The sequence below is a fragment of the Rhea pennata genome, chromosome 1 (genome assembly GCF_028389875.1).
Source record: "Rhea pennata isolate bPtePen1 chromosome 1, bPtePen1.pri, whole genome shotgun sequence".
Taxonomy (NCBI): Eukaryota; Metazoa; Chordata; class Aves; order Rheiformes; family Rheidae; genus Rhea; species Rhea pennata.
Genome location: NC_084663.1, coordinates 170,586,185 through 170,598,012, shown reverse-complemented (window position 1 = coordinate 170,598,012; position 11,828 = coordinate 170,586,185). Strand labels below are relative to the sequence as shown.

Here is an 11,828-nt window from a genome sequence, read left to right as displayed (position 1 = left end):
AAATGTAGCATCTTCACCAAGAGTTTCACCTTCCGGGTTCGGTGGTTGGTTTTGTTTTCCTTCTGAAAGTTGTGATTTAGGTTTCTTGGTTTGTGGTTGTTGCTGTCACGGCATTTACTGGTGTGTGTCTGTGTGTGTTTACGCTTTCAGTTGCTCTTTCTGCAGCGGGGGGGAAGAAGGGGGGTATCAGGCTGCAGGAGTGACCCCCACGGGCTTCTAGAGCATTTTTACCTTCTCTCCCTCCTCCTCCTCCTCGTGGATGTCCCGGTGTCTTTTCGTTTCAATAATTGATAGCGCCCCCCCGCCCCCCGCTCATCGACGAGTTCGTGGATATTTCGACACCGTCCCTCGGTCCGCGGGCGCCCCGCGGCTCCGGCCCCACCGGCGGCGGCGGCAGCGGGCCCAGGCCGCCCCCCTCCCCGCTCCCTCCCCACAGCCCCCACCCCCCAACCTAGTAGGTGGCGGAAAATTTCATCCGTTTCTGCTTCTGTCTCTGGTTGCAAAACCAAACCCGCACCACGTTCTTTTTGAGGTCCAATTTCTCGGCGATGGCGGCGATCTTCTCGGAGGAGGGCCGGGGCTGCACTGCGAAGTAGGCCTCGAGGGAGCGCTTCTCCGGGGCGGCGATGGAAGTCCGCTTGCGCTTCTTCTCGCCCCCGTTGAAGAGCTCGGGCTTGTTCATTTTTTCCCGCTGGGCGCCCTCGGCCTCCTCCAGCCAGGCCTGCAGGATGGGCTTGAGGGCGATCATGTTGTTGTGGGAGAGGGTGAGCGACTCGAAGCGGCAGATGGTGCTCTGGCTCAGCGAGCCCACGCCCGGGATCTTCAGGTTGGCCAGCGCCGAGCCCACGTCGGCCTGGGTCACCCCCAGCTTGATGCGGCGCTGCTTGAAGCGCTCGGCGAAGGCCTCCAGCTCCCGCGGGTCCGTGTCCGAGTCGCAGATGGAGGCCAAACCGGCCGCCCCCACCACGGCCGCCGCCGAAGCCACCTGCCCCGCGGCGCCGTGGTGCGCGGCCACCAGCCCCGGGTGCGGCAGCCCCGACGGCATGTTCATGGCGGCCGGGTGCGAGAGGTGGCCCAGGCCGTGCATGTGCGAGTGCGGGTGGGCCGAGGTGGAGATGAGGCCGCCGCCGCCGCTGCCGGCCCCGCCGCCGCCGCCTCCGCCGGCCCCGCCGCCGCCGCCGCCCGCCCCGTCGTGGCCGCCGCCGCCGCCGCCTCCGCCTCCGCCGCCGCCGCCAGGCATGAGGGCCAGGGAGGGGGAGGTGATGTGGTCGAGGAGGTCGCCGGGCTCCAGCGCCTGGTGGTGGTGGTGGTGGTGGTGGTGGTGGTGCGCCAGGGGCACGGTGGAGGTGGAGGTGCAGGGCACGCTGTTCATGGTGTGGTAGGTGGCGTCCGGCTTGAACGGGTGGCTCTTGCCCTGCGACACGGCGATGTCGACGGCGGCCAGAGCCTCGGCCCGCGCCAGCAGGGTCTCATCGAGGCTGGCGAAGATATTGCTCTGCAGCTGCGGAGGATACAAAACAGAGCGGGGCGCGGGGGACAGGCGGGGAAGGGGGCGAAACGCCGAGCGGACGGCGGGCGAGGGGCAGCGAGGGGTGGCAAGCGTGGCGGTAAGGGGGGACGGGGCGTGCGGGGGAAAGGAGGGAGGTGGAAAGGGGGCAAGTCGGGGGAGGGGAGCGAGAGGTGGGCAAAGTTGGGGTGACCGCGCAGGCGAGCCGGGGCAGTATGCGGGCGTAAAGGGGGAGACCCCAGTGAATGGGGGAAGGAGGGGTACGAGAGGGGACGACACGGGAAAGTGAGGGAAAACAGGAGAGGGAGCAGAATAATAGGGGAGACGGCAAGGAGAAGGAGCCGAAAAGGTAAGGAAGAAGGGAACGGCAGAAAGGGCAAGGAGCCGGAGGAGAATCCGAAAAGGGGGGGGGGGGATGGGGACGTGAAGGGAACAAATTAAAAAAAAAAAAAAAAAAGACAGAAAGAAGAGGAAGGAAGAGAAGGAGAAGAAGAAATGGATCTGTAACTCTCAGCTGGGGAATTGTATCAAACACAAGTGCACATAAAGCGCATTCCTTTTCAGAGGCCGAGTCATAAAAATTAATACAGAAAGTGGATGAAGTCGGAGACTCGTGTGAACACCGCTTTCAAAAAAGATCACAGGCGCTCAGATGATTGCAGAGGAAGACATGAAAAAAACATTAAGCGCCGCTTGTCAAAATGTGCCTCGCAGCGGTTTTTTTATTAATGCACATACACATACATGCAGTATACAGGAAAGAGAGAGAGAAAGAGTGTGTGTACGTAAGAGAGAGGGAGAGAGAAAGAAAGAAAGAAAGAGAGCTGCAGCTGCCTGTCCCCTTACCGGTGGAGTTGGTAGACATGCTCTTCTTATTGCTTCCGAGCTGGAGTGTAGAGAGGGGTATTTGTGCTCAGGTAGGGTGGGATGCATGGCAAAATGCGGCTGTTTGCTGTTCATGGACATCATCTTGAAGGCTTGGCATGTAAATCCACAAACACTCCTAAAGTGAGGGGGAAAAGTGCTCTCCGGGCGCTCTGCTCCCGCCGGGGGACGGCGCGGACCGTGGCGGGGGCGCTGGCGGAGGTGCCGCCGCCGCCGCCGCAGAGCCCGGCCCCGCCGCCGCCGCCGCCGCGGTGGCCGCGCTCGGGTTGCGCGGGCGGCGAGGCTCCCTCCGGCCCCGCCGGCTTCACTTATCTGCCTGCCGCTGCCCGGCGCCGGGCGCGCTGCGTTGCGCTCTGCGCGCACCTGAGCCCCGCATCCCGTGGCTACAGCCGGGCGGGCTCTCGCGAGAGCGCCGCCGCTCCGGCTTTGACAGGCATCAGCTGTCTCCCCCCCTTCCTCCTCCTCCTCCTCCTCCTCCTCCCTCTCCTCCCTCTCTTTCCTCTCCTCCCTCTTCTCCCGCCGCCCTCGGTCCCTGCCTCCCCGCGCCTTGTTGCATCTCCCGCAGCACTCGCCCGTCTCGCCGCGGCCGCGGCGCGGGGCTGCTCTTACAGCGGGGCAGCGGGCGGCACCTGTAGCTGCCACATGTGCGCGCAGCGCTGCGCGGTGCGGTGCGGTGCAGCGCGGAGGCTGCGCTGCAGAGCGCGGCGCGGCGCGGCGGGGCGGCGGGTGCGGGCCGCGGCCGCCCTCCTTCAAGCAGGGAGAGCCGGCTGCAGCGAGGCAGCGGGCTCTTCCTCCGCGCAGCCCTCAGCACTGAACACAAAGGTTTATCCCTCTTTCCGTAGCCGAAGAGAGCTGTAAGGTCTGTGCTCAGGGCAGAAAGTGGCAGCTTTCTGCCCAGCCCTCTTACTTTCGAGAATTATAAATCGGATCATTGAGAATAATCACGGTGACAGACACTTGTTTGAAGCAGTCAGGGTCGATTGATTTCCATATAATTTCATTTCCCCTCGTATAGTTTTGTTGCAAATATTATTGTGTCAGGCACCGCTTGTGACAGCCGCTTAGCCCACAAGGAGCATGTGTTTCTGCATGGGAAAGGCTGCTGAAATGGGACTGGGCATTTCCTTATTGCTGTCGAACAAACCTTCGCTCCTTCATCGTGGGAAAACCCGAGTTTCTCTCCGGTGTCTGAAGCACAGAGCAATCACAAAAAGGATTTTCTTTCCTTCCGACCTTTCTTCCTTGCTTGCTTCCTGCTAGCTTTCTTGCTTGTTCTTGCTTTCTTGCTCTCTCTCTCTCTCTTTCTCATTCTCTCTTTCTTTTGTTACCTGGGCACTTTTTATGCAACAAGAATGTAAAGAAACGGGTCGATTCTTCCTCACACAGTTCTAGTCTGAAATAAAAAGAAAGAGTCTGGGGAGAAGGTCTCACTCCCTTTCCGTCTTTTCTCTTTCCTTTTCCTTCTTTTCTCTCTCTCTTTCTTTCCTCTGGTTTATTCTTTGAATACTTTTGCATTTGAATGAAACGAGCAACAATAGCAACAATAGAGTTAAGGACTCATGGTTGTTTTTATGAATGATATTTGGGGTTACGGCCCAGTTTTAGAGCAGATATTTATCTCTCTCTCTCTCTTTTAGCTGCTTATGAAGTTGAAATCGGTTGGAGGCAAAACTGTCGAGTGAATGAACCTGTTAATTTGTCTGTGGGATTAATGTGAACCCCTAGGGACGGTCCTGGATGAATTCTGTCCCCTGGGGCACGCTAGAGCGGTTCCTCGGTGACTGACCAGATGTTACTAGTTTTGTTTCAGCAGGGCTACAGACAGGCACCAGACAGAGGCAGCGGGGTGTTTGGATCAGTGATGTGACAGCCGATGTGCCTCGTGTCAACCCTGAAGTGCATCGGAATTGCCTTATTTCTCCTGAACGCCTCTTCTTCATGTATATAAGCACATCTAATAGGACGTTCAGGCACACGCACGCACACACACATCACAGACTAAAATCCCAGGTAAAGTCCACATTTGTCTTCATAAACCTTTCCCCAGTTCCTCATGCAGGCCGAGAGGAAAGGAAGAATGACTGTCAATTACTTGTGCGAAAGGGAGCCAGGTCTCCATCCATTACTGTGTCCCCGGGGATCGCTGAATGCAACCTCATCTCTGAGGGGGGTGAACTTGAGACCTAAAGACACTGGTCTGAAGCGCAGAAGGGATCTTATTTATGGAAATCATTGCATCGGAATAGCCGAATAATACTTTATATGTTTTTTTCTTTTAATCATGACTTATTCCGGTTATTTCTAAACTACTATGCCTTGTAAACAAAAGATCTCACGGGGAAGGAGGGGAGAGGAGGTGGAAACTGGGAAAGACCACTGCGATTTGCCAAGTTGCTCATAAGCGACCAGCTCCAGGGAAAAGGGTCAAGCAACCTGTCTTTCCCTGCTCATAAGTTAGCAACAGCGAAAAGCCAGCCGGCGGCGCACCCATCGGGCTCCTGTAGCTGATCCCGGGGCGGGAGGGAGCCTGAGAGCTGGGCTAGCTTGCAGGAGGCAGGCGTGCGGCGGCAGCTCCGGCCGCTGCCTGGCATGCGGGGGTTGGCGTGCGCGGCCCCCACCAGCCCGGACTCTGTCAGAGCAAGTGCACCAGCTTTCCCCAAGGGAAACTCTGCGAGCAAGGGAAGACGGTGCGATGCAGACTGGGGAGGAGGTTGGGGGGGGGGGGCAGTGCGATCTCTAGGTTATGCGATGACCTGCCTTCCCTCCGACTTGCCGGGGGGGGGGGGGGGCTTGCTTTGCACCTGCGGTCCCCTGGCAGAGATCCCGGGTCAGGCCTGCTGGGACTACAGCTCCTCGGGCTATGCCCCCCTCCAGCAGCAGGGACATGTGGAGGGGACGAGGGGAGCATCTCCCCAGCCCCGGACAGACTGGGCCCCCTTTGGGGGCTGCTCTGTCTCCATAGGGCGCCCTCCGAGGGGCTCCGCCCGCCCCTTGGCTGCTTGGACCTCGTCTGCAGTGGGGCAGAGCGAGGGGGCCTGCGGGCCGGAGAGCCCCCAGGCCCCCAGGCGCCCCCAGGCCCACACGTGTGCGGTCAGCCCGGGCTCAGCCCTGCCCTGGAGCAGCGCAGGCAGCCGGGTGGCAGCCCCGGCCCTGCTTGCTGCCCTAGCAGGAGGGCAGGTGCTGAGGAGAGGCACCTTCTCCTTGGCTGGAGGGACACCACCACCACCACCACTCTCCAGTACTTTTAAAACAATCTCCTTTATTAATGTGCTCAATTTCTTCAGCCGAAAGCCGAATTCACCCACCACCACCTCTGCTCCTAACACCAGTCACAGAGCAAAGAGTTTCAGAGCTTCCAGTGTGGCTGGGAGCATTTACTCCTGACCGGTTCTCCTCCGAAGGACCTCTAGCAGGTTTAAGGCTCTTGTGCTCTCTTTCCCCCAGTGCCTTCTGGAGGTGAGGAACGGGAATTTTGTCTCCATGCCTGCTGGATTCTCCTCGGCTTGGCCAACAGTAGAGCTTGATGGAGTCCTCCTTGGCTGGAGCCGTTCCCGCATGCTAGCTGCACCTCACTCCTCCACTACAAGGCATGTTTCCCCTGCGGCCGCGGGCGGGGATGCCGCGCAGCTCCCCGGGCGCCCTGCCGCCGCCCGACCCGCTGCCAGCTCTTGCCTGGGCTTTTTCCTGCTTTTCCCACAAGCACAGGCTCGCTTAGGAAGTGGCAACCAACTTTTTTTCTCGTCTGATCTCTAAGAGGTGCAGGGAGAAGAGGTTAGAGGGCACGGGGATAAGAGGATTTTTAAAAAGCTCTTTTCACAAGTCTTTCAGATGCTGTTCGGATCTGCCTGGTTCTCACTTACGAAGCCCGAGGAGAGAAACTTTCCCCTGTATTTCTTGGGACCCCCCTCTCTCTCGCACTCTCTCTCTTTTTTCTTTTTTTCTTTTTAAGTGCTAATATTCAAAGCAATGCTTTAAGTTGCACTCCTCTCCCGTTTATTTATTTTCTTAGGATAAACGCTATTACGAGCCTGATCCTACCCCCGGCGGGATCTCAGCTGGCCGCCCGGTGCTGCGCGGCGGCCAGGCTCCGCTTTGCCTCGCCTTCGCCGCTCGCCGCGGGCTCCCGCCCGGGGAGGCGCAGCCCCGGCTCCCCAGGGCTAGCCGAGTGCCAGCCCGCCTTGTCGCCAGCCCCACGGCGGCGCCTGCCCATCCTCCCCTCGCCGCACACTCCAGCTCCAGCCGGCTCCCCAGGAACGGGGCTTGAGCCAGGCGGAGCGTCGCACGGGCCTGGTAATAGATTTTATCTTAATGCTCGCTGTTATTTCTATTCTTACCGGGTCCAGCCTCATGAATACTGATGGCAGTATACTCGCAAGCTTTGAGGGTCGAGTTCATTGGAGACACGAGCACGCAGTAGCCCTATTTTTATGGCCGAAGATGTTCAATAAAACGAGAGAGGCAGATACACATATATAATACATTTGCTTGTCTCCAATAGTTTTCTTCGGCTTCAAATGCAAGAAATAGGCAGATTTCCTTAATTGACTAAACTGCCTATCTCGAGAAAGTAATAAAGTAACCCCTTATTCCCACAGTGAAACGATTTATAAATTAATTACTGTAACCCATTGTATTTGATTTCTCTTTTTAGGATTCCCCAAAGATGAATATACTAAAGCCTGGGATATTGAGTTATTAACGTCTGATCATAGTCTGCTATATATCCTGACTTAGAAGAAAAAAAAGAGTCAATGTGGAGCTTATAGAATTGCTCACACTGAACCTTCTGGATATTTTTATTCCACTAAACATCAGCTTTACATGCTTTACTCGCGGTATTTGTCCTACCCCGACTGTCAGTGAGAGCACTGAGAGAAAACCTACAGTACATGTGTTATTTGGTGAAGTTCACAGAAAGTCAATATCCCATTTAGTGTAAAAGCTATTTTCCCTTTAGATGATAAAAATCAACCTTCAAAAAAAAAAAAAAAAAAAAAAAAAAAAAAAAAAAAAAAGCCTTTGGGTGAATGCGCAAAAAGTATTTCCATGTCCTAATGAGGACTTTCCTTACATCAGCAAAGACCTGCTAATTACTGATGTACAAGCTGCAATAATTGCTTTTGCAGCCAAAGTGTAGAATGTTGTCATATTAAAAATTGAAACGCTTGATGGTGATTTAAGTCCCAGGGTATTTCACGACGACCCCTTTCGGGAAAGTAAGGAGACTGGAGGAGCTAGACAGAGGTCCAGTGGAAAACATTGCAGGTCTGCCGCTGTTAAAAGTTTCTCGTTCTTTCTTTTAAGTGATACGGAGTAATTAAGAAGTAAACCGAGGAGCCCCTCCAGCAAAATACCTCCTAGACCATGTTCGGTTTCAACCTCGATTCCGTGGGCAAAGCTATTGCGGGCTTTTACATGAGGGTGCGATCGCTCCCTCTCTCAGGACACCACCGTCTCGATCGGGCAGCCGGAAAGCCCTGGTCTCCTCCCATCAGCAAGACCCGCGGAGGGGCTCAGAGGTCGAGCGTAAGTTAAGTTTAACCGCGCTCCGAGACCTGCTCAGCTGCCAAAATCCGTAGCGGAGCGCTCGCCTCCCTCCGCCCTCCTCCACTCCCCGCACAAATCAAAGCACGTTCCGAGGGGCTGGGAAGTAGTTGCCTTGTCATGTAACACATTGCCCTGATTTATTATAAAATTTTAACGAAATCATGCATATTTTAACAGCCTTTAATCACTGCATGAAAATTTAATTCATGAACTGTAGCGCGTTTAAATAAATGAAGTGTTAATTCATTAGGATTAATTAATTTGTTAAAGGATTGTGTGCAAGGTTAAGGTGGAAGAAAAACTCTTTGTTAGTTTCGCGTCTTAATCATCAGGTTTTGTTAACAGTAAAGGGGGAAAAAATGCGCAGGGTGTTTCCGTGCTCAGGGTGAGCTGAGGCGGGGCGGGGCCAGGAGAGGAAGACGGGAGTCAGAGAAGTGCGGCGCAGACGGGGGAAGCAAGTCTGCTGCAAATGCAGGAGAAAAACCAAAACATCTTTGTAGCTCAGGTCGTCGGAGCTGGCCGTGGCGACTGGGCCGATTTACATATTTAATCCTAGCTGAAGCAGGTGAAGGTACAGCCCGGCCCGAGGAGCCCCGGCAAGAGGTGGTCGCGCAGGTCCCGCGGAGGAGCGGTGCAGGGGGGCAGCCCTCTTCCCCTCCGAGCTGGGGTCCGACGGGCTGCTGGGAACCCGCGCTAAAACTTCTCTCTCCGAGAATTGGAGCCAGGATGGGAGGGGGGAAATTAATTCTATTATTTTCAGCCAGCTTAGGTTCACCGGGAAAGCCTTTCTGCAGCTCCCGACCCCCGCGCGGTCCCAGCGCATCTGAGCTCTGCGGGGCGGCTGCAACCGGGACATGACGCTGAGACCTGCCGCAGAGTGAAACTGACACGGGAGGGGGCCGGGATGAAACTGACACGGCGGGGAGTGCCACTGACCTGTCTCGCTGGCGCCCGCGCCGCTGGGCTGCCCCCGCCACCGCCACGCCGCGACCTGGCTGGCAACAGACCGGCTTGGGCAGTGTCCGCTGGGTTTCCCTGAAAAATAGGGGAATGCAGAGACAGCCTGTAGGAGCGTTAGCGAGGAGACAGCAATTTCTACCAAGAAAAGCTGAAAATTGTCAGGAATACCAAACTTCAGGTTTTCAGCCTAGTTTAATCCTCCCCTACTATCTCTCGCTACACTCATGCCTATGAACGCTTTTTCTCTGCCAGCTGTCCTTTTCTCTCCTTTCTTCAGCTAACGAAGATGCTTTTCAAGCACCAGTTAAGTGGCATTGAAGCAACAGCTCGATCTGACGGAAGAACTGATACTACATCTCTTTAACCCTTTCCGATTAAGGGTCAAAGTGGTTCCCAGCCGGCAAGTTATCACAGAGAGACTGGGGCGCTGCAAGGCACCGAGCAAGCGGAGGGCCAGGCAGCAGCTCCGTTCCTCTGGCCAAGGCTGGAGCCTGGAGTCATGGTTAGAAGGGATTATCGCCTTTGATTGCAGGCAGTTTCCAAAATAACTGTTATTCCTTACATCCAGTACCCTGGAGATGCTTTTCCTCTCACCTAAACTTAGGAGGAGAAAGGAGACATCTAGGTGTCCTCGCATGGGGCAGTTCTGTACCAAAAGCAGCAAGGAAGGACTGCCAGCTTCGATGTTTGGAGAACATGTACCTTACCCACAGTACAGAACAGGTGCGTAAAGACCAAGCCTATGGCTCCCGGGAGTCAGCAGCATTCTTTTTCAGCAGCAACACTCTTTCATGCTGTACAAGGATTAAGGTCAAACTTAGTTTGTTCGAATTGCCTTTAAATAACATCATTTGGTGAGGGAAACAATTGTAACACAAAGAAGAAGGGAAGAAGACATGCAAGTTAGCACATCTTCTATTGGGTATACAAGCAATGCATAGTCCTCTCTCCTCCACCCCCTTTTTAAAGTACTTTCAGAAAACACAAAGCATAATAAAAACAAACACAGCTCAAGTTAGTGTTTGGTGCTTAAAGGCTAACAGCCTTTCAACTGAGGAAATGACTGCAGAGCCAGCTGTTACCGGGCCCTCAGAGAACAGTAAGGTACCGTTTACTTGCTAGACTGCGTACAAGTAAAATTGCCTAGAGACAAGTTAAAAGCTGACCTTACAGTCTCACTCTTAGGTGTAACCCAATAGATTTTATGGGAATGAACTGAAACCAACATTGATCTACATCACTGCTGTATTATCAAAGCTCCTGGAAAAAGTTCTCCCTTGTTAAGACCTGAAAGTTGCCTAGTATTTAGTCCAGCAAGTATTACTAGATGAAGTGAAAATTTCATGAGCCATTAAATACCGTTAGACATCATAGACCACATCTATAAATCACTTTGAACTATTTAACTATTGTCTTAAAGCTTCTAATAGTTGTTTTGGACCTTGCATATTCCAGTGCTTGTACGTTACTACATAACTATCATAAAAAATAATAGTAGTTAAGCCCTTTCATTCAGAGGACATGGTAAGTAGCAAGAGATTAAGCAAGCACAGCATTAACAAAATTCTTATGTATGGTTAACACACTTACAACTGGAGAAACCCTATTTCAGTGTATATAGGCTTGATCTGTAGGCTCTCAATGCTCCACTCTGTCAACTTAAAGCCAAAAGGAATGCTATCTACATTAACCAGAAAAAAATTAGAACTGAGAATGTGGCAGCTATAACCACTTCTTAAAGATACTTCATAAAAAAACAAAGTCACAAAAAGCAAGACTTGTATGTAAGAAGTCAGTTAGCTTAAGCTTTGCAAGTCACAAAACACAAAAAGCTCCTATTGGACTCTACCACACTGACTCACTGTGTCTGCAGTTGAGATCTGAGGAAACAGAGATAGCTTGGAAAGTCCGTGATTGCGGGCACTACACCAACTCTTTTGGCGGCATTAAGAAGTCACCGTGCCTCAGCTGAAAGGCTGTAGCTGACAAGGGATGTGTTCCCAGACTTGAACGGAAAGCAGCTACTTAGCCTGAAATGCCTCATCTGCTCCCTCAACTTGAGAACGTGATATGAAATTTAAGACCTTGATCTTTGGTTTTTTTTTTGTTTGTTTGTTTGTTTAAACTTTAGGCTTTTTTTTCTATCCATTCTTCTATCCATTCAGCCACATGACATGTAAAGTTAAAATATACATGTTGAAGGATAATCCAGTAAGTGGTGTTTCCTGTCAAAAAGACCAAGAAGTGGTATTATTTTCCTTTATTCTAGTTTGATTTCAGGTAAGATATCAGTTTTATTCATGCTCTAATCAACTAAAATGACTGACGTATCAGAACTATTCCAGAGTGTGCCTTGAAACCCCAAAAGGTACGCTCCCAAGCACAACGAAAAAAACTCAATGACTTCATCACTTACCACATCTTTATCTTTGTGATTGCTTTGCAACACAAGGATATTTGAAGACAGTATTTAGGAGAAGTCTGAAACTCTCTCATCACTTCTTACCTCTCAAAGAGTCAAATTAAGGTAACATTTTTTTGACTTCTTAGAAGGAGCTAGTCAAATCAAGTAGCAGCTCATGTCTAGACAGTTTAGTCAGTTTCTTAATTTCTGAAAAATCTAAGTTAGAATTGAATGATGAGACTTTTCTGTGAAGATTAAAGTTCACATAATATATTGAAAGTAATATACAAAAGCAAAACGCCATACTGTCTGTCACCAGGAAAGGGTGCTTGCTTCTATGGCATGAATGTTAAATTTTTGGTAAAGGTGTTTCTCAAAACACCCGAAGTCCTACTTTAGAGTGAACACACAAATTGTACAAACATGTGCACATATTACAATGTGAAACATAATTCCAGTTCAAACTGCTTACAGGATTCAATGGTTTGCAAAGATGAGCCTGTCTATTGAAATTTTCCAAGTGAT

At 52.4% G+C, this 11,828-nt stretch overlaps 1 protein-coding gene across 2 annotated transcripts; it reads right to left on the bottom strand.

The window, feature by feature from the left end:
• Positions 1-451: 451 nt before the first annotated feature.
• On the bottom strand, positions 452-2,476 carry POU4F1 (POU class 4 homeobox 1). Of its 2 annotated transcripts, XM_062575999.1 has the most exons (3): positions 2,354-2,476; positions 1,240-1,501; positions 452-1,146 (listed from the first exon to the last, which is right to left on the bottom strand). In XM_062575999.1, exons 1-3 carry the CDS (start codon positions 2,474-2,476, stop codon positions 452-454), a joined length of 1,080 nt encoding a protein of 359 aa, XP_062431983.1. The 2 variants fall into 2 exon arrangements, with proteins under 2 accessions (XP_062431983.1, XP_062431973.1); XM_062575989.1 differs by having other exon boundaries at positions 452-1,501.
• Between the last annotated feature and the right edge of the window lie 9,352 nt (positions 2,477-11,828).

What these genes read in the sequence shown, in the direction of transcription:
- POU4F1 (XM_062575989.1), bottom strand. Translation starts at nt 2,476, where the DNA reads ATGATGTCCATGAACAGCAAACAGCCGCATTTTGCCATGCATCCCACC. An exon ending in CATGTCTACCAACTCCACCG is followed by an intron (nt 1,502 to 2,353) that starts GTAAGGGGACAG and finishes TATCCTCCGCAG; the next exon opens with CTGCAGAGCAATATCTTCGC.